At 45.3% G+C, this 25,666-nt stretch overlaps 1 protein-coding gene across 34 annotated transcripts in view; it reads right to left on the bottom strand.

Moving 5' to 3' along the window:
* Window positions 1-25,666, bottom strand: part of MADD (MAP kinase activating death domain) — a 127,408-nt gene that overhangs the window by 95,113 nt on the left and 6,629 nt on the right. For 32 of the 34 annotated variants that reach the window (XM_032782233.2, XM_075065303.1, XM_075065301.1 and 29 more), the window contains exons 2-5: window positions 7,079-7,266; window positions 3,976-4,590; window positions 1,176-1,479; window positions 633-764 (exon numbers count right to left, since the gene is read on the bottom strand). In XM_032782233.2, coding sequence (XP_032638124.1) covers window positions 633-764; window positions 1,176-1,479; window positions 3,976-4,590; window positions 7,079-7,137 — 1,110 coding nt within the window. In that variant the 5' untranslated portion in view covers window positions 7,138-7,266. Of the gene's footprint in view, window positions 1-632; window positions 765-1,175; window positions 1,480-3,975; window positions 4,591-7,078; window positions 7,267-17,408; window positions 17,721-25,666 lie in introns of all 34 variants that reach the window. The other 2 variants (XM_075065302.1, XM_075065314.1) reach the window with 1 other exon arrangement.

Here is a 25,666-nt window from a genome sequence, read left to right as displayed (position 1 = left end):
CTGGAGAAGACGGAATGCAATTTTTCCAGCAACCATCCAGAATGGACACGCTTTCCTTTGGTGAAGTAACCAGCCTCTTGGGAAGGGAAAATTGTTTAGAAGAAACCCAATAGCTTGCTGCTCTACTCATGGGCCCACTGGGGAAAAAGTTCACAGCAGAGCCCAAGCTAGGCAGGGAACAAGTCATAGACACAGACAGATACAGCACAAATGCAGAGTCTGAATGTATTTTGTACTGATTGACGGTGCTGATTCCACTGCTCTGGGAATAAAGCAATTTTTTAAAAAAAACTAATTCAATTTCAAGCCAATGGTGTCACTAAGGAAGCACAGGCAATGAAGAAAAAGTATTTTAAAATCTACACTGAAAAACTTTGAAACGATATAGGAAGTTGTTCCCGACAGCAGGAGCTGCAGAGAAGGCAGCTCTCACACTTACACTGACCAGATTGCACGAAGGGATCAAAATAATATCGGGTTGCTATTGACTTGTAGTAGATTAAGACCAACCACTTGGAGATGGGGCCTTTTATTCCCTAAAATATCAGGTCAGCCCACAATAGACAGAGTTCTTACAGCAGAAGAATGCAGGACAGAACTGAAGTTGCAGCTGATGAGATAATGTAACATACCTGTTCTGCAGAAGCCATGCAGGTGGGGAGAAGTGGGATCACTGGGAACATGTACTCTAGTGGATAGATCATAGCCACAAATGCCATCACAGACATAGAGAGAGCATTATAATCTCGGGACTGCAGCACCACCTGTGGCCAAGAAAACTCACGTTAGCACTATATCCATCATTCATCCAGGCCAGGGATTCCCACAAAGGAGCTCAGGTTCCAAAGTAAACCTCTCCCTTTCCTGATGCTTCCACAGGGTTATGTGAGACCCTGCTCTGCCTCCATGTGACTTGGCTGTTATTAGATGGGCTGACCCTGCATCAGCAAAAGTCTTTCCACAAACAAACCTCTGAACACTCTGCACAAAAAGCAAGACCCTCCCAGATTGGAACCTTAAGTGGGGCTTCCCACATGGTAACTGTTCCTAGAACTACAGAGGGATATCAGTCCTATTCACCAACATTGTTAGATTTCTAATTAGCTTTGTACTGGTTAGTAGCCATAGACCGACCGACTGACCAACCAAAACAAAAACAAACATCTCCTCCTCACCTTGTGCTCCAGAAGGATGCAGGACAGCACCTGCAAACAGGCATCCACTCCCAAAAGTTCCAAGGGCAGATGCAAAGGGAAATCCACTAGCGTGAAGCGTGATGGGTCAGGAAGAGCAAACGTCAAGGCAGGCTGCAAATCATGTGGCAAGACTTCCACATCCACTCGCTTCTGGCCTGCAACAGGTACAGGTGAGCGGAGCAGGCGATAAATCCAGGCCTCTATCTCACGCAGGTCATGTAGCAATGCACTGGATTTCTCTTCCACTAGGAGAGCACCTGTGAAAATCCGCCACATGGTATCCCTGTGTGGGGAGAATGACAAGGTTAACACAGTCCCAGAGAGACATTCTGCAGCTGCTCCACTCAGAATTTTGCCAGGCTCCTCCATGGAAGGCCAGATTACCCAAAGACTACAAGGCAGCAGAAAACAGGATAACATAGTCCTCGCTGTCCAGCCAGGGAAGAGGAAGGATTAGTGTTAAAGCAAAGTCACTAGGAACATAAATCTTGCTGTGGTGAGAACAGTCACAGGTATACCACCTTGGGCTAGGGTCTCATCAGATCTCATTAGCTAAAACAGGGTCCAGATCTCCCAAGAAACCCCAGAACAGGATTCAGTAGGTGGCACTCCCCATGAGACTTCAATGAATCAATGTTCCAACATGGTGTTATAAAACTCTGTGCTGCTAGAGGTAACCAAAGCAGAGCCTGAACAGTTAAAAATCCCAATGCATTTTTCAGAAGAATTTGAGGATCCTGGCATCTGGCCCAAATTCCAATTCAGGTAATTACACTGAGCTTCATTACATTTCTCCAGCAGTTTTCACTTAAGATTTTTTTCCTACTTCCTGACCTAAACTGTTGAGCAATGTTGCCGTGACCTGTAAAACAGCTAAAATGTCCCATTTCATTGACAGAAATACAGATTCCTCTAGCTAGTCTGTGAAGTTCCTTAGCATTTTAGGGAAATGGATGGCCTGTAAGGAGAATAATCTCATCCTCAAACCCGTCTGCGATATTCTAATCTGGCAACTTCCCTGATGCTGCACACTCAGCTTTACAGCCCATGCCCCTGGCCATTACCTACATTCATAGATTCTAATGTCAGAAGGGACCATTGTGACCACCTAGCCTGACTTCCTGCACAATACAGGCCATAGAACTTCCTCAAAATAATTCCTAGAGCAGAGCTTATAGAAAAACACCCAGTCTTAAATGTTGTCAGTGATGAAGAATCCATCAAAACCTTCCGTAAATTGTTCCACTAATTAATTAACCTCACTGTTAAAAACGTACACCTTATTTGCAGTCTGAATTGGTCTAGCTTCAACTTCCAGCCACTGGTCATGTTTTACCTTCTCTGCTAGACTGAAGAGACAATTATTAAATATTTGTTCCCCATACACCCCCTTCACTTCCTGCCCATCCCCTCTACCACCTCCAACTTTCCCTTAGCTGTTGCTCAGCTTCTCTTAACTCCTGACTAGCCATTTCCTACCAGGAAAATTCCAGCTTGCACACTCCATCTGGCCAGCTTACACACAACTTGCACACTCCATCTGGCCACCACCACAAATTATTTCTCTCTCTAGAAGTAATAATCGGAGAAGTAACTGAAATTGATATGAGATTCCAGCTTTATTCTGTCTCAGTGTCTATCAGAGCTCATTTTACAACTAAGCTAAAGCCAGAGAGCCACAAATTTCCATCTGAAAATCCAACTAATTTTGTCCTGCCTCTGATGTTGGCACCAAGAATGATTTTGACACTGGAATTTGGCTGGCAAATCCACTGACGATGCATGGGGCAGAATAAAATCCATTTTACTCTCTTATGGTAGTATGGCACCTGAGGAGATTTAAGGTGTAACATTATTTCTAGCAGATCATTGCCCTGATGGCAGGGATAGCGTCTTCTACTCCCACCCACCAAGTCAGGCCTGGGACCGCTAGCAAGATATTTATAGAATCAGAAATTAGAGATAAGGACTATAACCCAGCATGTGTGTGTGATATCAGGACAGGATTGTTTTCTATTATATATGTTCTACCTTTTGCAGTGAACACAATAATCCAGGTGCAGTCACACTATGGCTGTAGAAAGAGGTATTATGCCTTCTCAGCTCCGTGGTGAAATATACTTTTGTATATGCATCCCATATAACTTGGATTTTTGGCTACCAGTTCACATTTTAAGTTCATATTTCATTTATCACAACAAACCACTGGTTGGTCTCTCTCAGCTATTCCTGCTGCTGACGTTTCTTCCTTTCCATTTAGCGTTTATTGCAGATTATTTTTCCTCAAATGCATTAGCTACATTTCTCCCCCCCCCCCTCCCCGAGCTGAAATTCTTTGCATTATTTTCTTCTTATGATTCTAATTTCTGTCTCTGTACCTCCATGGTCAAAATTATATCTGTCATGGTATGCACCACGATGGCACTCAGATGCCACAGAGATGACCACGGTATCAATGTCTAGATTTAGCAAGGATAGATCAGATTTAGATAGAGTTATTTGCAGGGTACTGCCTCTGTTTCATGTAGGTGCACTACTGTTTAAAATAAAATCCAGTTAGTGAATTAGACAACTATGAATTTTTACAAAAATTATCACGGATCCCTCCCTCTTGCAAAGCTGAATTAGAACAGAAACATCTCAGTACAGATGAACAGTAACCACCTCCACTACTCCTGCAAACACATACATACAGATCATTTAGAGCAGAGAATGAAGCAGAGATTTGCAGCCCTTGGAAAGTAAGAGAAAGGGCCTTTCTCCCCCCCACCCCACATACCTCTGCACTCCTCGAGGGATCCCCAGCTTCTTGCCCAGCAGCCTCTCACTGCAGCAGTCCACTAGTCTCTTCAGAATGTATAAACACTCGCGGAAGCTGGAGAAGAAGGGGTAATGACTAATGATACACAGGGAAGTCAAGGTGCTGTTCCGGGACTGATGGCTGCCTCTGGCCACATGCTTACTGCGTGGTGACCGGTTCACATCTGGAGTGGACTCTGTGCTTGGTGTGTGCAGTGAAGAGCCACTCTCTGAACTCTCATTGCCCACCTCCTCCTGGGCACCAGAAGCATCCCCAGGTTTGGGGTTTTTTTGTCCATCTCGAACTCGATGCCCACCAGTGCCTTCTGCTTTCTCTTTGGGCACTCGCTTCTGGAAGGAGCGGTAGAAGTTGACACAGATCCCATAGCGAATGACACCTGAATCCTTGTCCGTGAGTGTGAAGACAAAGGAGGTGTCATCTCGCAGACTCATGCGTTTTTGCCGTACACTCAGGCATCCCTCCGGCTGACAGAAGAACACCACATCGGGAGGCAAAGGGAAATCTGAATGGTCTTCCAGAGGGTAACGTCGGAGCAGCTCAGGGGTCTGGGCCACACTATCGCTGCTTGGCTGCCTATAAAGAACGCAATCACACAGTTACCCAGCTGGCCAATTCCAACATAAACCTTGGCCACCCCACATGCAACCTGTCTAGCCCATATGGAACCAGCTTCAACCTTTGCCTCCTCCCCAATACCTAAAGGGAGTACAACTTCTCAGTAAGTAGACATACAAGGAGGCCCAGGACCACAGGGGAAGGGAGGCATGGGGGACGAGAATTATCACAGGAAAGGAAAGGAATGGTCTATAATGTCAACACTGAGGTGCAAGGAGGAGCGAACATCCCTGAGTGGTAGTAAAGGAAGAGATCCATGGGTGCATCACTGTGGGAGAGCATCCTCTTGAGAAGGGAAGTTTCCCTGATTTTGATTTATAAAATGCAACCAACTGCATATATTTCTGGGTGACACTTAGCCAGAGAAGACACTGATTTTTTTCTCTTGCAGACTTGGCCCTACGAGCATAAACTCAGCCAGCTTGGTCCAAATGCAGGTGGTTTTTACCTGAGAAATATACGGAAAATTCAACAAGAAAAACTGGAATCAGATCCCAACCAGTGGCAACAGCAATATACCAAACTGTCAGTCCCCAGAAGGAGCTGTGTAGAACAGGACAAGGCACCTTCACCACAGCAATGGCAAATTGCTTTAAACTGACTCTAAACCAAGTGAGGTTAGCACGACAGTGATGGGGAGTCTATGTCCCATGTGTTCCACCTGCCACAGGTAACCTACAAATCACTGTGACCTATGAGGACAACATACTGCGAGAGAAAGTTTAGGAGCCTCAAATTATCATGATATCCTACCAGGGCATGCAAAGTGGGCCCTGGCTGCAGAGGAGAACTCAGACAGAGACTGGCCCAACAGCTCCCATGGGAGGAGAAAACCACTCTCTTGAGAGCATGACTAAGGAGCTGCTGTGGCAGAAACATGATAAAATCATGCCTAATGGAACTCTTTTAATTGATATATAATGTATAAACTTTAATAAAACCGCAATGGAAGTGTACTAGACCCACAAACTAAAGGGTACATAGGAAGCAAAGAGGGAACAACATTTAAAATTCTCCTAACAATAAAGGGAAACAGTGAGAAAGCAAACACTGTTAGTTTTCTTTTAAAGATAAAAAGTACATTATAAGCACTTTGTTCACGTACAAGGCCAACCGAACAAATGATCCTAACGTACACGGAAAAAAGAACTTTTGTTCCCTTATTAGATAAAGCACAGTACAATATTTTTACTTAGATAAATCTTAAAGGACATAGGTGAAATCCTGGCTCCACTAAAACCAATGGCAAAATTTCCATTTACTTCAATGGAGTCAGGATATCATCCTGTAAATTTAAAAAGATAAGTTTTTGTAAACAGAGATGTATTTTTCTGTGTTTAAAATTTTGAAGTGGAATTTACACTTTATAGTCTCCAAATTGCAAAAACTGGTTAAAGTATAAATGTTTAATAGAGTAATTCCCATACTGTTCTCCCACGGACCACTGGTGGCCTATAGAGAGCTCTCTGGTCAGAGTGTGCTGTTTCTTCCTTGTTTCCAGTTAATAAAGTTTATTAAAAGAAACTAATATAGATTAAACATTTTCTCCTCCTCTCTCAATAAACAGTGAGACACCTATATCTGGAGAGGACTGATATTTCTTACAGAGAAGTCAAAAAATAAAATTAAGTACAGTTGACAAATTACTCTGGCCATAGACTTCTTTCTAAAATAAGTCCAGCTGGCCTTGTAAGCCAATAAAAGTCATCATCTACCAATAACAAATATGTTATTTCTCTGTTTAGTCAACATAAACTTTTAGTTTTGTCAAGGTAGTCTCATGAAAAGGAAAGATGGTGGGACACACTATAACATATTTAAATCATTTGCATTTGGAAATGGAAGTTTAATCCATTTAGGAATACGCCCATGAATGAAGTATTGTAAAAAGATGCAGGAAACAGCTACTGAATAAATAAAAAAGTTCTAAATAAGCCTTGATCAGCAACAAATGCAACTTGTGTATTTGACAAATACTGTAAGAATCAATTCTGTATTTGATAACCACTCAGTATTAATTGACTGTTGAATGAGTATGTTAACTCTTGTATTTTATTGGTAGTTAATAAAAAACATTTTATAAGTCATTCTTGATTCTTTATATAAGGATAGAGAGAGCAGCCCAAGAACTTACATAAATGAGTATTAGTGAAAGGACTAAACACTAGAATTGCAACACCAGCTGATTTGGTTTTGTTATGGATAATTAATAACTTCTGGGGTTTCTGGATAATAAATCTCTCTCTCAAGGGAAAGACAGAGATCTAGCCTATATTAATAATTTTCTCATAGGATACATTTCAAAATTGCACATTCTGCGGATTGTAGTGTTCTATATATATTCTGAACAGTATGTGCTTGGCACTTAAGAGTACAGCTGGGGGTGCCAAGTCTACAGTCCCCTCTCACCACTAGCAAAACCATAGCTGGGAGGCTATTAGGTTACCTGGCCCCAACTATCACAAGGTAGTCAAGTAACTGGGGGCAGATCTTCTTCTGCAACATTGTCTCGTCCCCTTCACTAGGTCATCTCAGTGAATTTCTTGATCATTGAGCCAGGAGCCAGTCATCCAGTCAGTCGCTGCAGATGCCTCACGGAAGAGAATCCACATGGAACTGTCTGACAAGTTCAACCTGAAACCAAGAGAGAAGATAAGGTCAGTGTCATATGCACCAACAGCAGAGTTTTGTGTAAGGGCCTGAGGCATGATCTTATGGAGTAGTACTTTGAAAAAAAGTTGGAGGGTTGATCACGGATAGACAACAGAGCTGTGTGCCACATTCCCTTGGAAAGCTAAGCATCCCAATCCTCCTCAAGGGCCTGATTCCTGTTCCCACTGAAAGCAATGGGACATTTTTCATGGATCCGGCCTCTCACACGCTGCTGTTTCATAGGAACAGGAACAGCTGACACACTTATACATAACTCTGGTCCCATGCCACCCTTTCCCCGCAGATCCCACTTTTATGTATAGTCTTGACCACCCACAGATCCTGTTCCAAGTGCATGAAGCCACGTCATTTATTTGCTTCTCCTGTGTCCTTTCTGAATTACCCAGACTGATGTGCACTGTCCAGCCAGTACTTTAGACTCCAAACCAGAACATTCCCTCACTTAGCAGAAAGATTTAAAGTGAATTTCAGGGTTGCACAAAAGAGACTGTGCTAGTCCCAAACACCCAGCAGGACCCATTCTCTCATCACAGCAGCAGGATTCAGAACCATTCAATGGATTTTATTTATGGCCAGAACGTAAATTTGAGTATGAGCTCCTGAGAGAAACAGCAGGAAACAACAGCTAAAGGTAGTGCTTATGCTGGGAGTCGAGCGAAACAACCGCCCTTCGTTTAGGATAAACGTAAAAAGCAATTACGCTCCTTTACAGAACAGACAGCGGAAACCAATAGGAGCCACTACCCAAAACACAGGCTGCCTACAAGGCTGGAGCTGGAGTTGAAACATAGTATTTGAGGGTTTTTTCCTAGGGTGTGAACGTAAAAGCAGGGAGCCGTTACCGTTTGAGGGAGTTTTGTGTATGTGTGGAGAGACGCAGCTGAAAAGCCTCAAAAGCTCACAGATAAGACATCAAGGAAGCCCCAGACAAAACCAGAGAAGCACTTCTGGCATGTCATGCTGGGAAAAACCTAAGTGTGCTTTTGGGTAGCGTGCTCGCTGGAAAAAAGCTTGGAAACAAGAACAAAGAAACTGCCTCCTGTTGTTTTATTCCTATTGTGTTCAGGGAAACGACATTTTTGTCCATTCTTTATAAATAAACAGAAGTGAATCAAAGACTCCTAGTGGAAGCAGCCCATGAAACTCTGAATTTTGACTAACTGTTCAGGTCAAAATGGGTAACAATAAGAAAAATCCTCTTAGGTCTCATTCTCTGAGATCCCAATGCTACATATAGGCCAGAGCAGGACTGTGCCCTACAGTACCTTCTCCATAGCTCTGTCCAGTCATAAGAGTCCCAAGCAATGGGGTTCCCACCACTTCCTCTGTATGCCTATCTCACACCTTAATGTATCTTGCAGTAAAAAAGTGTTTCCTGGTGTTCACACTATATTTTCCTTTGCTTTATTCTATCCCATTACTCTTCTTTATCTTCCCCACACACACCCACACCCACACACACCCACACCCACCCACACACTTCAAGCCTCTTCCTCCACTAATTTTATCATTCAGTCGAAGAAAAATCTGTCTGGTACGCCTTGTTATTTACAAATTATCAGTGCTATTTATCACCAATCCCAGAGAAGCTGGGATTCTATTGCCGTACAATTCATCTAGTGTTGTAGAACTGTGCTCCAAAAATCTGAGCTTTCATATATAAAATATATTCCTAGACCTCATGGTTTCGATGAAAACCTCAAAAAAAGTGTAAATAATAAATGCTGAGTTTGAAGACAGACTGAAACCATTGCTCTGAAAGGTGCGAACTGTCTTATTTGAGTTGTCAACTCAAACCTGAACAATCTGCAGCATTATGAAAAGTGAAAAATATAGACACACAAAAAAATAAACTAAATTTAATAGTGCCATGATGGCAGAGAATATCAACCTTGGGAAATGTGACATAGGCAGATTTAGATTTAAGCACTGTGTAGAATTTTGTGACTGCCTCAGAGTTTCTATACAGGCAAGTCATCTTACGCTGGGGTTACGTTCCGCTGTTAGCGCATAAAGCGAAAATTGCGTATAGTCAAAATTACATTGAGTGTAATGGTAGGCGGAATCGCCCGCACTGCAGGTACAGTATTAAAATTGTTTTTTTTTTTTTTTTTTTTTTTTTTTTTGCCGCCAACTGCACAAAGCTGAATTCACGCATGTTAAATGTGCGTAAGATGAGACTCGTCTGTATTTGGTTGATTGTTCGCTCTCTCAACGGTCACAATACACCATAACCAGATGGAAGGGATGCAGGGTTCTCCTTAGTAAACTGGAGAAAAGCATTTTCTTTTCTGGCTGTCTCCTATTTCTTACAATTCGCTCCTTCTTCAGAGATGTATAGAGTACTGCTATTCACATCTAGGATGACGACAGCATTTAGGAGCCTGGGGATAAAGCTGTTCGGAGGGGAAAGCTTTCCCTGGGTGTCTCTCGCCTTCTGTTCAAGGCTGAAGTCTGAGAGGTCTTTCTTCTCTGTAGATGAGGATAAGGAGAGTGCTTAACTACCAAGTTCTCTGTTAAAATGGAAGCTTGGTGCTTTTCCTTGGAGACAGAATGAGGCCTATCGGAGCGGTTTTGCTGTTCTTCCTCCAAGCCCTAGAACTGGCTGACTTGTTCTGACCTAAAGACACTGAGACTTGGGGAAGCCAACAGATCCTGATCTGAATCTTCTCCTTTTTTCTTCTTTCTAGGCCTCTTGGACCTGAACTGGGAGGAGTTCTTAGCTCCAAGAGAGCAGCAAGAATGACACTGAGGGACTGCTCTCCTTGAAGGTTGCTCTGTCCCAAGTGCTTAATAGTGGCATATTTTTTCTGAGTATGGTCTTTGGATACAGGAGATAAGACACTCTCCAAGACCTTCCCCCGTTGCAGTGTCCCAGAGCTCAGGTTCCAGCACGAGCCCAAACGTCTACAAAGCAATTTTTAGCTCCACAGCCCAAGTCCTGAGAGTCAGAGTCAACTGATACAGGCCAGCCGCAGCCATGCCACAAGTCTTCTATTCCAGTGTAGACACTCACCTAGAGCCTAGCATAGCTCCTGGCAGAAAGATCTGCACCATATTCTGGAGTTTTAGGTTCTTCTGAAAAATAAGAGGCTATCTATGCACATAATTACAACAAAAAATATACTCATTCACACAAAGTGGGTATGTGAGGTGGGGGAGGGAATCAAGAAGGATTTTTCTCTTATTCTGAGATATCCCGCTTAGAATATTACACTGGGTTCTCCTAAAAGTCCCAGTGGTTTATCCCTGTCCAACATCTGCACACATGCCCCTCCCTGACTGTTTGAGTCAGGAAGAATGGTATGCATTTATTATTTATTTTGGTTTATAATACACAATAGGAAAATTTATCTGTGTTTACCTAAAACAAAATTTATTCTAGTAAATAAGGGCCACAGATCCATTACAATGGATACTTCAGCTTTCTTGCAGTTCAGGAGCAGAACCAGACCTGTCAGTCACTGGCAGCAAGGGAATGCCCCAATGCTTAAGTCCTCCAGCTGAGACAACTTCCAGAGCCAGGATAATTCAATTTCACTTTCCTAAATTACAGATTGTTGTGCTTTTCCCTCAAAATATACTTAGAACAATTTATGACATGGCAGAGCATGGGAAATTCATCTTAATGAAACAAACTCAGCTCTTCGGATGTCAATTACCATTTGTATTCTGAATGTTCCATTTATCTCCAGGGTGGGCCAGATCTGTTAATCTTATCATTCAAAGAAAGAAATTTTTCTGTTAAGCACATGAAAATATTTCTATTCCTCATTGTGCTTAGGTCCACAAATCTGTTCTAAATAGATTTTCAAAGAATTGTTACTCCAGGGTGAGAAAAAGGATCATCCTTTAAATATGGACATCTAAAAAGAAGTATATTGTATATTCTCTATCTTCTTCTCCTTTGTACTAAGACATAGAGAAAACTTCAGTCAATAATGGCATCATCTACAAGACTGGAAGTCCAACACATAGGATTTGGTGAATTTATGTCTAGAGGGATATATAGCCATCTAACAAATCTCAGTACAGAAGACGCGTCTTTCTCTGTATTGAGATTGTCAAAAAGAACAAGGAATACTTGTGGCACCTTAAAAGACTAACAAATTTATTTGGGCATAAGCTTTCATGGGCTAAAACCCACTTCATCGGATGCATGCAGTGGAAAATACAGTAGGAAGATATATATATACACACACAAAGAAAATGAAAAAATGGGTGTTGCCATACCAACTTTTAACGTGTGTGTGTGTGTGTGTGTGTGTGTGTGTGTGTACGTACACCTTTCTATTGTATTTTCCACTGCATGCATTCGATGAAGTGGGTTTTAGCACACGAAAGCTTATGCCCAAATAAATTTTACTGACTGGCGGAGCCAGTGTTATGCAGAAACTATGTCTGATAGGTTGGATGAATGTATATATGGAAATAGGCATTTGTAGGGTGAGGGCTGTGAACCAGTCCCCTTGTGCAGTGCGGGTATTATTGTGCCCAATGCGACCATTTTGAATTTTTGTACATGTACAAACTTGTTCAGTTGGCGTAGGTCCAATATAGTCTCCACCCCTCCCCCCACCTTTCTTTTGAGAGTAGAATCCTTTTCCCCGGTGTTGCGTCAGCACATGTTCGACTGCATCTAGGTGGAGAAGATGAGCCACCTCCACGCAGAGAAGGTGCTCGTGAGAGGGGTCCCTAAGAGGGACGGGGAAGGGGAAAGGGATGGAGTAACCTGACTAAGCTATTTCCAGGACCCAGCGGTCCTGCAGGATCTGTTGCCAGACATGGTGGAAAGTCTGGAGGCGGCAGCCAAATGGGCAAATAGGTGGCAGAGTCAAGGGGTGGTTGCATAGACCCCCGACCAGCACTTCAAAATTGTTCGTTACTCGATGGTGGGAAGTAGTTGGCTGTACCTGGTTTTGCCTGTGTCTAGGAGGTCTGTTGTGGTTTTTCCCAGTGTCATACGGTCTGGACTGGGATTGGTGATATTGTTGTGTGCTAGGCCTTTGGTAAGGTGGATACCATTGTCTCCTAGGGAGGGACGGGTACATGCCCAATGTGCGCAAAGTGGCTCTAGAGTCTTTCATAGTGTGAAAGATTTCACTTGGGTTTTTTTGTTGTGTGTTTATTTTTTTTTTTTTTTTTTTTGGAAAAGAGGTTATCTTTGTCAAAGGGGAGACTCTCCACTTTGGACTGCAAATCCTTGGAGATACCGGATCCCAAGAGCCAAGAAGACCAGTGCATCATCACTGCAGTGGTGTGGGCTGCTGGATCAGTCACGTCCATGGATGCTTGTAGTGCCATCCTAGACACCAAATGACTTTCGATGAGGACTAACTGGAAGTCTGCTCTCCTGTCCTCCGGTATTTGGGAGGCAAATCAAAGAGCTTGTTGTAGTTGTCATGGTCATAGCTTGCAAGGAAGGTGGAATAAATCTGCAGTTCTAAATTGCAAAGTAGAAGACCATAAACTTTGCAGTCCAGGAGGTCAAGACGTTCGAGGTCCTTGTCCTGCAGAGTGGACCGGCAGTGTGGCTCCTTTGTTCTGTGCGTCGCTGTCTCCACCACAACAGAATTGGGTTGTGGGTGGGAAAATAAGAAATCGATGTCCCTCATGGACATGTAGTATTTATGTTGAGCTTTCTTGCATGTTGGTGGAATGGAGGCAGGGGTCTGCAAGAGAGTACCAGCTGGTTCTAGGAAAGCTTTCTCTATGGGTAGTGCTATCCTTTGAAGGTGCAGAGAGTTTGAGGATTTTGAGAAGCCTATGTTGTGTTTCCTGGACTTCCTCCAAAGGGATGTTCTGGCTGAGTGCCATTCTCTTAAAAAGTTCCTGGAATTGCATAAAGTCGTCCAGGTTTTGTGGAGATGGAAGCATAAGGGCAACTTCTGCGGCTGATGGCGAGGCAGGAGCCAGTAAACAGGGAAGGGTTCATAGCCCACATCTTCAAGAGGGGGTTCAGGAGCTCTAGATGTTGATAGAGCTAGGGATATAGGCATAAGATGAGCTTGCGGTCCAGCAGAAGGGGCGCAGTGGCAGGAGCCAACCACGAGTACCACTGAAGCCAGGGCACTGGGTAGGAAAAAGATGGGTCCTGGCCACTGGGGGACAAAGTAGGGAAACTGAGGCTGGTTTTTATGATGCCCCATGTCTTGGGGTATGTCTGGCTCCGGTGGGGGATTAAAACTCAGGCAGGGAGAACTCTACTTGCTGCTGTGTGCTGTTCTCAGTATCAGTGAAAGTATCCAGGTCACGTGAGGAGAGCTGCTGTTCAAACAGTGAGTGCTCCCTGTCCAGGATCTGAGAGTCAGGTTTAGGGGCCACAGAGATATCGTGCTGATGCAGAAATTGTTGCTGCTCCGTAGGCTGGTGTGCTGCAGAGCATGAAGTCTGATTTTAGTTTCACTTTTGCAGGAGCCAAGAGCTGTTTGTGAGAGCCCCGCAGGGGGTCTGAATCTGCTTGGGGGTTGCGGGCAGGCTCGGTGCCAGGGGTGGAATGTGTTGTCAGCACTGGGTCCATTGTCAGTGCCAGGGGAACTGGTGCTGAGGATAGCTTCCTGCTGCAAGAAGTCGTGTCCCTGCTTTTGAGCCCTGTGAGAGTTGCTTGTAAAGTGCATGGGCAGTCAGAGTTGCCTGCTCTTGGCGCTGACAGCACCAAAGGTAAAGACCCTGCAGGAGACTTTTTACTCTCGAGTGTCTCTGAGAAGAGACATTAGGGCTTCCTGCCTCTTCATGTGAGAGTGTGAAGCCGGGCTCCCAGATGGTTCTGACCTGGCAAGGGAGCGGGTTTACTGTCCAGCCCCATAGGCAGCTTCAGTGCTTCTTACCTCTGCTCCAGAGAGGGTGAAGCCATGCTCCCTGTCTGTTCTGCCTTCGCAGGGGAGCATGAGGGAGCGGGTTTACTGCCTTGCTCCATAGGCAGCTGCAGAGCTTCTTGCCTCTGCTCCAGAGAGGATGAAGCCATGCTCCCGATCGGTTCGGACCTGGCGGGAAACATGAGGGAGAGGGTTTGCCATTGCCCGTCTCCAGAGGTGGCTGCAGGGATTTCTGCATGAGAAGCAGTTTCAGTCACAGGTCCCTGTCAGGACGAGCCCCGGTTTTGAGGCTCTGCAGTGGACACGCTTGACAGAGACGTGTGTCTCGCCAAGGCACTTCACACAGCATGAGTGTCCATCAGACACTGGCATAAAGTCCCGACAGGAAGCACATTCCTTGAATTCTGAAGCCCCTGGCATTATTGCACTAGTAATGCCAGGGGAGAGTGTCTCAGTGGGAGACAAACTTTAGGAAGTTTTTTTATTTTATTTTATTTTTTTTTTTAAAAAGTAACTATTCTAAAGGAAGGGAAACAACTGGGATGTTACTAACTAATTATTTCTATGTTCTTTGTAATAGTTTCCTTCAAAAACCACGGAAGAGGATCAGCATTGCTCCGAGTCCCGTCTTCGGCTGAGGACGGCTGAAAAGGAACTGAGGAGGGTGCGGGACGCACGCGCTCAGGAAGATTCCAACAAGACGGGAGATACCAACTGAGTGCATGCGTCCCAATCAGGCACTGCTACTGAAAATCTCCAATCAACGGCGCCAGGACGCACCATCTTCTACAGTGGAGCACCCACAGGGACAGCATTTGAAGAAGAACTAAGGTTCCTTGTCTCTCACGTTTCACCCTCTGAGCATCCGGAGACAGGTATCTGCCAGTCTACAGTCAACAGGAACAAGTATATCAGGACTAGCTAGTGCATATGTGTGGTAGTGAATCCCAAATAATTCAAAGAGGAAGGAAGAAGGTATTAGAGATGAACATTCACTCAGTGAGAGGTAATTTTGCCCACTGAGTGTGTTTGTAATTTTAGTATCATTTCACCAAAGTTCTGTTTTCTCTTTCCAGCAACTCCCATCTGAGGATGTAGTTTTAAAGTGGGTCAGTGCACTTCGTGTAGTTATTTTCCCCATTGGTTTGACTGATGTGGCATTTGTTTGCAACGATCTCTAACAGAAGCAGAAGACAAACTCATTTCTCGTGTGAGTTTTCATTTCTGGCTGCATACAACATTTGTACTAACATTTAATAGTCTAATAGAAGTTTTGTATTTAAACAGTGAACAATACAATAGGGCCCCAAATCCATTTGTGGCATCTGGTACTACTGCAATATTAACAAATATGTACATCGAACTGATAGTTCTTGTTTTATGTCACAGTTCTGCAGCTGAGCTGAGAACAACTCAGTATAGATCTTGGGTGCTCTAGGGTCAGTTTGGGGGAGCCTACAGAATGTAAAGAATCTCTAAAGGCAGAGTTGAAAGGACTTGCTGCACCAGTGCAACTGCTTCACTTGGTGCTGCTCTCCACCCTTTCAGGGCAACAGTGCACGCAAAGGATATCTACTCCTAACAAAGATATCAATACCTGGGTGCAGGTCTGTATGTGGACAGGATGCATTTTAGAAGCACTGCAGGCATGCCTGACATAGATAATGGCAACACATTTGTGTAATGCAGCTGGACCATAGCAGGCACAATACCAAGCAAGAGAAAAACCCAATGAAAGACATACAATAGCAAAAAGAATCTAACAACATCAAGCCTTGAGCACAAGTGTTCCTTAAAGCAGGAAAACTTCCTTATTGACAGAGCAGAAGGCACATCCTGACTACTTGGAACCTTCCACCTAACCAGAAGCCAATGGAGAGGGAGCAGATTAACAATGGAACTCAAATTAAAATGATTTAAAGAACGAAATGTGAGATGGTGTTCATCAGTAACAAGAGCAGCTCACTGAAATCATTCTAGAGAGCAGTCCAGTTAGGAGGACTCAGTGAGCAACCCACAGACATCCTCCAAAAGGGCATCTTTAATACGTGAAGATATTCTCTCCCCTGACCCTCAAACCATCAGCATCACCAAGCTGGTTTACAAACACCCTGTAGACTCAGAAGTCAGTTCTCTAATCCATGACGCTCTGGAGGTTTTTCGCCTTCCCCTGCAGCATGAGGCATGGGTCACTTGCTGGTGGATTCTCTGCTTGAGGTCTTCAAACCACAATTTGAAGACTTCAATAACTCGGACATAGGTTAGGGGTTTGTTATAGAAGCGGATGGGTAGGGTTCTGTGGCCTGCTTTGTGCAGGAGGTCAGACTAGATGATCATGTTGGTCCCTTCTGACCTATGAGTCTATGTACATTTTTAACAGTGAAGATAATTAACCACTGCTACAATTTACCAAGGGTCATGGTAGATTCTTCATCATTGACAATGTTTAAATCAAGAGTGGATGTTTTTTTAAAAGCCATGCTCCAGGAATTTTTTTGGGAAAGTTCTATGACCTGTGTTATACAGGAGGTCAGACCAGATCATCATAATGGTCCCTTCTGGCTTTGGCATCTATAAGTCACTTTTTCTCTAGGGGTTAGCTTGCCACCAAGCCATTAGTGAACAGAAGCAACTAGGTTCATCATAACTTCCACACATGCTACAAGAAACAGAACCATATACATGCAAACAAATGGTATGCACCCCACAGATAGGGATGTTGTTCCTGCCTCATAGGACTGAGGCCAGAAGATTAAAGCTCTTGGTTGCTCAAGTGATTGGTTTCACTATCTTGCCAAACACTGGCCAGAGAGTTGCTTGCTTCCTTCCTCCCTCCCATCCCTTCACTTGAGTTCTTGATCACAGCATGCTCCCCACATATACTAAGCCACACAGCCACTACACAAGCACAGGCTGGAGAACAAGAGCTGCAGGTAATCTGATTCAGATCAATCTCCATAGCAACCCAATCTCTCTTCCCTAGATCCCAGCCTGTCAGAGCTATTTATATAGCAGCTGCAGCCGTCCCCTTCTCTCAGCTCATAAACAAAAGCTCTCAGCACTGCCCACACTACAAACAAGTTTTGCCCAGGAGCTGGCAATTAAATATCTACCTCCCGGCACCTGAAGGCCCCTGTGCTACATGACACCTTAATATCTGCCACAGGCACAGACCCTCCCATCAAAAGGGCTTTCCCCACCTAGGGATGTAACACAGAGATCATTAGCATTCACTAAAAACTGAAAACATACCATACACTCCCAGCTGACAAAGCATCCATCACTCACCCAGCCACAGCTGCTTCTTCAAAGCTTCCCCAAACACCCACTAGTATTGGTCCTTTTCAGTTTCACCCTAGTGCTGCTGTTCCAAAGGGCTATGCATTAACACAAGCATGAGACTCTTTCAGGAGTGGTCAGAGTGCGGAGGGGGCAAGCCAGGTGTGACAGCCAGTTGCAATCAGAGGAGCATTTGTCCCAGAGGAGCACAGCTGTCTTCATGAACAGAGATGTGGTTGCTGATGTAGCTGGGTTCCCACCCATTGATGGCTTTGGAGAGAAGACCCAGGTCTTGGATTGGCCTCAGAAGTAGATTAGGAGCTAGTGGAGAGATCACAGGAAAAGAGTGAGGTCTCTAAATAAATATTTGTATCTGCTCTCTCCTACTACAAAGAGACAGTTTCATGGAAGAAAGCAATGGCGATACACTCATGTGGGAGAACAGAGTCAAACGTGACTCTCTTTGCAGCACACTACTCACAAGACGGATCCACAGGATTAACTCTTAACTCTGGTTTCAGTTTAAACACTAAAAATAAGGTTTAAAAAGGTACTCTCTCACTTTGTCTAGAGCAACTCCCTTTTCTGTAATCATCCTCTCAACTCTCCATACTTCAGCATATGCAGAATGCTGCCGCCCATTTTCTCATGTACAAATCCCATCACCCACACCCTTAGACAACTCCATCAGCTTCCCCATCAGGACAGGATCCAATTTAAAATTTATATTGTTTTAAATAATCTCCAAGGGTTTACTCTAGTCAACCTCAAATGGGGCAGGGCGGGGGGGAATAGCTCAGTGGTTTGAGCATTGGCCTCCTAAACATAGGGTTGGGAGTTCAATCCTTGAGGGGGCCACTTAGGGATCTGAGGCAAAATCATTACTTGGTCCAGCTAGTGAAGGCAAGGGGCTGGACTTGATGACCTTTCAGGGTCCCTTCCAGTTCTATGAAATAGATACATCTCCATATATTTAAAGTCTATCTCCCTTACTTCCTTCTACGCTTTTTCAGCCTCTCTCTTCTCTGTTCCTCATAAAACTGTGCTGTTACAGGTAAAGAGCCTTCTCCAAGGTAGTTCCTTACATCTGAAGCAGTTTACTAATTATTTATCTTTGCCTCATCAACTCCATCTATCTTCAAATCTCAGTTAAAAATATGTTCGTACAATCTGTATGAAAGATAATGAACACCAAGAAATTGTGTTGCTCTGAACTGGATTAGATGGGAATTTCCAAACTGCCAAGAGTTAAAATTTTCTGTTGTAACGTCTTAGTAACTTTTGTTTTTGAAGAGGAAACATTCTCTGACTGAGTTGTGTGCTGGGGATTTTTATATCCAATTTGTCTATGCAGCAAGCAGGCTGGAGTTCTGATGCTACAGAAAATGAGAAGCCATTTTCTAAGGGCCAAACACTAGAGATATGCAGTCATCAAAAATTAAAAAGCAGCTTTAATACAAAGTTAGGACAATTAGCATAAGATATTTAAACTAAAAATTGCTGGATGCAAACAAACAAGGATTTAACTGTTCAATTATTCACCAAGTTCTTTCTGATGTCACAGTGCTACCCTCCAGATAGCGCAGTTGCAAGTCAGGAACAGGGCCTGCAAGAAGACACATCACAAGAGGGCAGTGGGCAGAGCAGAGAACATTTGTCCAAATAGTAAAAAGATGGTCACTTATTGATAGCTTCTCACCTCACTTAGGTACCAGGCCCTTTGGACTGGTCACACCACTTGTTTAGCAAGTGTCATCTGTCATGACACAATGGTCTTTAAGCTGAAAAATTCAGTGCTCTTTCTTGGAGAGGAGCCAAAACAGGGCAGGTAACAGGTTCCCTAGCATCCCCACAAGCTGCACATGGGGCACAGAAATTCCCTACTCCAGTGAGCCCAACCTAGAAGGTTGGAAGATGGGTCAGTATGAGGGGACACATCACGCTAGTAGGGGGGAGGCTAACAAACTCTTCTGGGCTCAGCCAGCACTAATTAGGAGCACCTGTAAGGCTCACTCTGCCAATGGGAGGGGGGGTCAAAAAAGCCTGCCACAGGAAGAGGTGGCAAACAGGAAGAAGGTTGCTGGTGACAGGGACAGATCAGTAAAGAGGAAGATAGTTGCAGACCTCGCTGTCCCTGAGACTGCACAGACCAGATATGAAACAGGATGGCCCAAAATGAGAGCAGCAGACCCTAATCCTGATTAAAGACACTATACCTGCTGATAAACCTAACCCAAAGGAGTGACCAGAATGACTGCCTAAGGGCTGGTCTATACTGGGGGGGGAAATCGATCTAAGATACGCAACTTCAGCGTATGTTAAGTGAATAACATAGCTGAAGTCGAAGTATCTTAGATCAAATTACCTACCGTCCTCACGGCGCAGGATCGATGTCTGCGGCTCCCCATGTCAACTCCGCTACCGCCGTTCGGGTTGGTGGAGTTCCGGGATCGATAGGAGCTTGTTCGGGGATCAATATATCGCGTCTAGATGAGACGCGATATATCAATCCCTGAGAAATCGATTGCTACCCGCCGATACGGCAGGTAGTGAAGATGTAGCCTCAGAGACAGACCACCTTTGTCTCCCCCCCCCCCCCCCCCCCCGAGCGAGGGGGTCCCTCCGCAACGGGCTCCCCGGGGGACGGCGGGCAGGGCGACCCTACTTTCCATTTTTTATATGACTCATCTATACTTCAAGCTTTCTGTAAGCCCCCCCCCCCCCCCCATTCCCCCAACACACACACACAGGGAAAGAGAGAGAAAAGGAACTTTTTGTTTATTTTTTTTCAGACAACTCTCTGTGTGCTACCAATGGGGTAAGGAAATCAGAAACAACTCAAAATTGTAGTCTGGTAGGGTCTCAGGGAAGCTCCCACCCTGCTACAAGCAGTAGAGAATGCAGGTATAATTACACCTGATACAAGGATTTTAAAAAAAAAAAAAAAAACACAGCCATAGAGGGGAACAGAGCTCAGCAGATCTGAACAAGATGGAACTGGAGCAGAGGTATAAGCGGCTAGGGGAGATACAGCAACGGCAAGGTACTCAGCCACAGCAGTTCCAGAAGCTATTGCTGCAGCAGTGGACTATTCAACAGCAAGTTCAGACCACCCAACAGCTCTTGAGGGCCCAGCAGCAGAAGTTTCAAAAAGAAATAATACAACAAGTAGTGCTGGCCCTAAGTCCTTAGGAAGCCCAAGCAGGTTATGCTTCTAAAGAGGGGCACTTTCCCTGCCAGTACCCATGAAGCTAACCAAGATGGGACCCGGACAATGATCCTGAGGCCTTTCAATTACATTTGAGAGGGTGACACGAGCATCCTGGTGGCCCTCAACTTTGGCCCCATATTGCACGGGTCCAGCAGAGGCACCCTACAGTAACCTGAACTTAGCCTGTTCTAAAAACTATACGGAGGTAAAGTCTGCCATTTTGGACTGTTTGCACATTTCAGAAGAAACTTGTTACCAACATTTTAGATCTGAGAGCTCCCCCAAGAGGGCCAGACCCCAAATAGTAGCACAGCACTTGAGGAAACACTACTGGAAGTAGCTCCACTTGGAAGAAAAATCAGGGGCCCAACTGGCCAAGGCAATTGTGACTGAACTTATAAAGACAGGCAGACAGCGTCCATAAAGACAGAGAGTGGGTATTATGGCACTCCCCTGGGAAATTATCAGATGCAGTGCAGCTAATATAGGATTTCATAAGGCCTGGGACATAACAGAGAGAGACCAAGGAGGATGAACACAAACCAGTAACGCCTTCTCTGAGAGGTCCAAACCCAAAGATGTCCTCTCAGATGGTCCTTTAGATCCATGATTTTCAAACCTTTTTTCTGGTGACCCAGTTGTAGAAAATTGTTGATACTCGTGACCCAACAGAGCTGGGGATGAGGGGTTTGGTGTGTAGGAGGGGCTCAGGGCTGAGGCAGAGGGCTGGGGTGCAGCGGTGAGGGCTGCAAGGTGGGGCCAGGAATAAGGGCTTCAGGGTATGGGAGGGGGCTCTGGGCTGGGATGGGGGGGTTGGGGTGCGGGAGGGAGTCAGGGCTCTAGATGCAGGCTCTGGGGTGGGGCTGGGGATGAGGACTTTGGGGTCCTGCAAGGGGCTTTGAGTTTGTGGGGGAGCTCAGGGCTGGGGCAGGGGACTGGAGCATGAGCTTACCTTGGGTGGCTCCCGGTCAGCAGCGCAGCAGGGGTGCAGAGGCAGGCTTCCTGCCTGTCCTGGCACCATGGACCGCATTGCGCCCCAGAAGCGGCCAGCAGCAGATCCGGCTCCTAGGTGGAGGTATGCAAGCGGTTTCGCACAGCTCTCACCCACAGGCACCACCCACCCCAGCTCCCATTGGCCAGTTTCTGGCCAATGGGTTGCGGAGCCAGCGCTCAGGGTGATGGCAGCACGTGGAGCCCTATGTCCCCCTGCCTAAGAGCTGGACCTTCTGCTGGACACTTTTAGGGCGCAGTGCAGTGTCAGAACAGGTAAGGACTAGCCTGCCTTAGCTGGGCAGCACTGCCTACAGGACTTCTAACAGCCCTGTCAACAGTGCTGACTGGGGCTGCCATGACCCAGTCCCTTCAATTCCGCAACCCAGTTCTGGGTCACAACCCCTGGTTTGAAAACCACTGCTTTAGATCATGGGTAGTCTGGAGGGGAGGGAGCAAGGTCAGGCACCAGATCAGGCACCGATACCACCAATGGGACTGCCATGCACCTCAAACAACTGAAATAGGACCCACAACCCAGAGTCCAGCCACTATTCCACAACCGAGTTCACCCCCATCTAGGAAAGGTACTGGAAATGTCAACCCGATAACTTGCTACTCCTGTGGGCAGACAGGACACAAAGAGAGAGTACACTCTTATGGAAGGTGAACATGCCCACGATTGGGCTGCAGAAACCTCCATGTGGAAAAGGACTCTCACTAAAACTGATGGTGCTGGTGATGGACCAGTGGAAGAGGGTTCAACCTCGTTGTAGTCAGATGGTGGTCCAGGCCTCTGTAGTAGGAGACAATGACATCCCTAAAACTATGATCCACCCATAGTATATACATGGTGATCTGAAAAGATATCCCAGCAAAAGTCTACAGCTGACAGTGGGGACACATACTATAGTGAGAACAGTAACTCTCGCCAAAAAATTGCCCTACCCCATAATTGTAGGCTAGGACTGTCCATTTTTTGGCAAGTCATTAACAAACAGGTTCATATAATGAACCAGGATCCAGGTCAATTGTTGCACCCAGTTCCCTAGAACTTGGAAAATCTTGGGGAAGCCAAAGACCCCAAGGAGGGATCATTCCAAGCAACATAGTTGTCAACCCCCACAGGGAAAGAAGAGATAAGCAGTCAGGACCTGGAAGCTCTCCTACAGGGTGGGAGTTTTATGCAAGAACAGAAAAGAGTCTACATTGAGCTATGCATATGAACAACTGGCCTCCATAAATGGGGAAGTAACAGAGACTCAGTGGTGTGAGCAGCATCCACACTTTGCACTGAAGAAAGAGTGCCTGTATCAAATCAAAAGGGATAGTGAGGGTTCCAGCCATGGGTGCCATGAAAATACCACCAGAGAGTGTTGCAGCTTGTGCATGCAATGGACACTTGGTAAGAGAGAAGACACTGTCCTGGGTATTAGCCTAATTCTACTGGCCAGGCAGGCATCAGGTGGTGAGAGAATACAGTTCCTCCTACTGAGTAGCAGTTAGCCAGCAGCAAGGGGATTTCTAGGGTGCCCCTGATCCCTCTGCCTTTGATTAAGAGACCCTTCGAAAGAACTGGAGTGGACCTGGTCAGTGCCCTAGAAAAGACCACACTGGGGATTCAGTACATATCAGTGATAGTCACCTACGCAACCACATACCCAGAGGCTGTTCCCCTTTGTTCTGTTACACATACAGTGGTACCACCAGAACTCTTGAAGCTCTTCCCATGCATGGGATTTCCCCCCAAAATAGTAACAGATCAAGGGATTAACTTCACCTCCTATGCTCCATTCTAAAGGTCAAGTCCCTGTAAAACCTTGGTGTACCACACACAGACAAATGGCCCAGCGAACTATTTAACAAGACTATGAAGTGAATGTTGAGATGCTTTATTAGTAGCGACCCCATCCACTGGGACCAACTATTCTTGAAGCTTCTGGTTACCATAAAGGAGGTCCTGCAGGCCTCCACAGATAGGATTGCCAACCCTCCAGGACTGGCCTGGAGTCTCCAGGAATTAAAGATTATGTCATGTGATGAAATCTCCAGGAATACATCCAGCCAAAATTAGCAACCCTATCTTCAGGGTTCTGTGCCTTTGAGTTACTTTATGGTTGCCAACAGCAGGGAATCTTGGATTTGCCATGGGAGGGCAGGGAGGAACAGGATATAGGCCTTAAGCACAACCCAACACATCTTACAATTAAGGGAATGATTCGGGACATAAAGGTGTTTGCCAGAGAGAATTTAAGGAAGACCCAACATGCACAGGAACAAAATTATAGAGGGGCTCACCTATGGACTTTCTGCACAGATGACCAGGTCCTTTTGCTGCCAAGTCAAAATTAGTGGCAGGGTCGATTTGAAGCTGTTAGGCAGGAAGGACAGGTGGACTCTAAGATAAAACCAGATAGAAGGAAGGAAACTAAAATCTATCACGTGAGTCTTCTTAAACCTTGGAAGACATGAGAGACCCATTGGCCAAGAACAGACTACCTGCACAGAGGTAGCAATTCCTGCAATTGATCAAGGACTTTGCAACTGCACTCTCCCCTCATCCAGGGAGAATGCACTTAATTCACCATCATCTAGAGATCACCCTGGGCTAATCAAGGAGAACCCTAGATCACTGCTATGGAGAATGAAGGGCACAGTCCAAAAAGAATGGGCTATGCTGGAGATGGCAGGAGGGCAGTCCAAAAGTGAATGGAAAAGCCCCATGGTGCTGGTTCACAAACCAGACTGTTCAGTTCAGTTTTGCGGATCACCAAAAAGGAAAGCAGCAAAGAGTCCTGTGGCATCTTATAGACTAACAGACGTATTGGACCATGAGCTTTCGTGGGTGAATACCCACTTCGTCGGATGCATGTGAGTCATAGACTTTAAGGCCAGAAGGGAGCATCGTGATCATCTAGTTTGACCTCTTGTACATTGCAGGCCACAGAGCCTCATCCACCCACTCCTGTAAGAGACCCATAACCTCAGGCTGCGTTACTGAAGTCCTCAAATCATAATTTAAAAGATTCAAGTTACAGAGAATTCACCACTTACACTAGTTTAAGCCTGCAACTGACCTGGACCCATACTGCAGAGGAAGGTGAAATACGCCCCGGGTCTCTGCCAATCTGACCAGGAGGAAAATTGCTTCCCAACTCCAAATATGGCCATCATTTAGATCCTGAGCATGTGGGCAAGACTCACCAGACAGACACCTGGGAAACAATTCTGTCATAACTTAGAGCCCTCCCCATCTAGTGTCCTTTCAACAGCCATTGGAGATATTTGCTGCTAGCATTCAAAGATCGGCTATATGCCATTGTAAGCTATCCCATCATACCATCCCCTCCATAAACTTATCAAGTTCAGTGTTTAAACCAGTTAGATTTTTTGCCCCCATTGCAAGGCTATTCCAGAACTTCACTCCTCTGATGTTTAGAAAACTTTATCTAGACCTCACCATCTCTGAAACTGCACGGATGAGGGACAGTGAAAAGTGACCCTAAGGGAGGGGCTGGATGCAGACCCTAATCCTGCTTAAATACACTATACCTTCTGATAGACCCTCTTTTTGATCACCCTTTGGGTTTGGTTTAAAAGACAGACCACCTTGGTCTTCCCCCCCACTGATTTCTTCCTTCCCCCACAGGAGAGGGGAGGGAGGAAAAGACCTATTTGTTTTCTTCAGACAACCCCTTGTGTGCTACAAATGGGGCAAGGACATTGCAAACTCAAATCATGGTTTGATGGGGGCTCCCTGGAGTCCCCAACATCCCTCAGTCAGGAGCAGAGAGAAGAGGGAAAAGGGGAGTGCAAGCTAACAAATGATCTCAGCGCTCTCTGTGCATCTCCAAAGAGAATGAAATTCAGGAGCACATAAAATCACAGTTAAAATAGATTTTTATATTTACCTGACCCCTGTGGCCCTCATTCAGCATCCCCACCCCCTTCCACTTTCTTCCAGCTTTAAACCAGTCACTCACTTACAGACTTCACTCCATGACTGCCCCAAACTGTACACACACACTTCCTTCGCTCTCTCCCATCCCCTACAGACCAGAGCCTC

Source organism: Chelonoidis abingdonii, chromosome 4 (genome assembly GCF_003597395.2).
Source record: "Chelonoidis abingdonii isolate Lonesome George chromosome 4, CheloAbing_2.0, whole genome shotgun sequence".
Lineage (NCBI taxonomy): Eukaryota > Metazoa > Chordata > Testudines > Testudinidae > Chelonoidis > Chelonoidis abingdonii.
The sequence above is the reverse complement of the archived record's forward strand: the minus strand, read 5'-3'. Positions and strand labels throughout refer to the sequence as shown.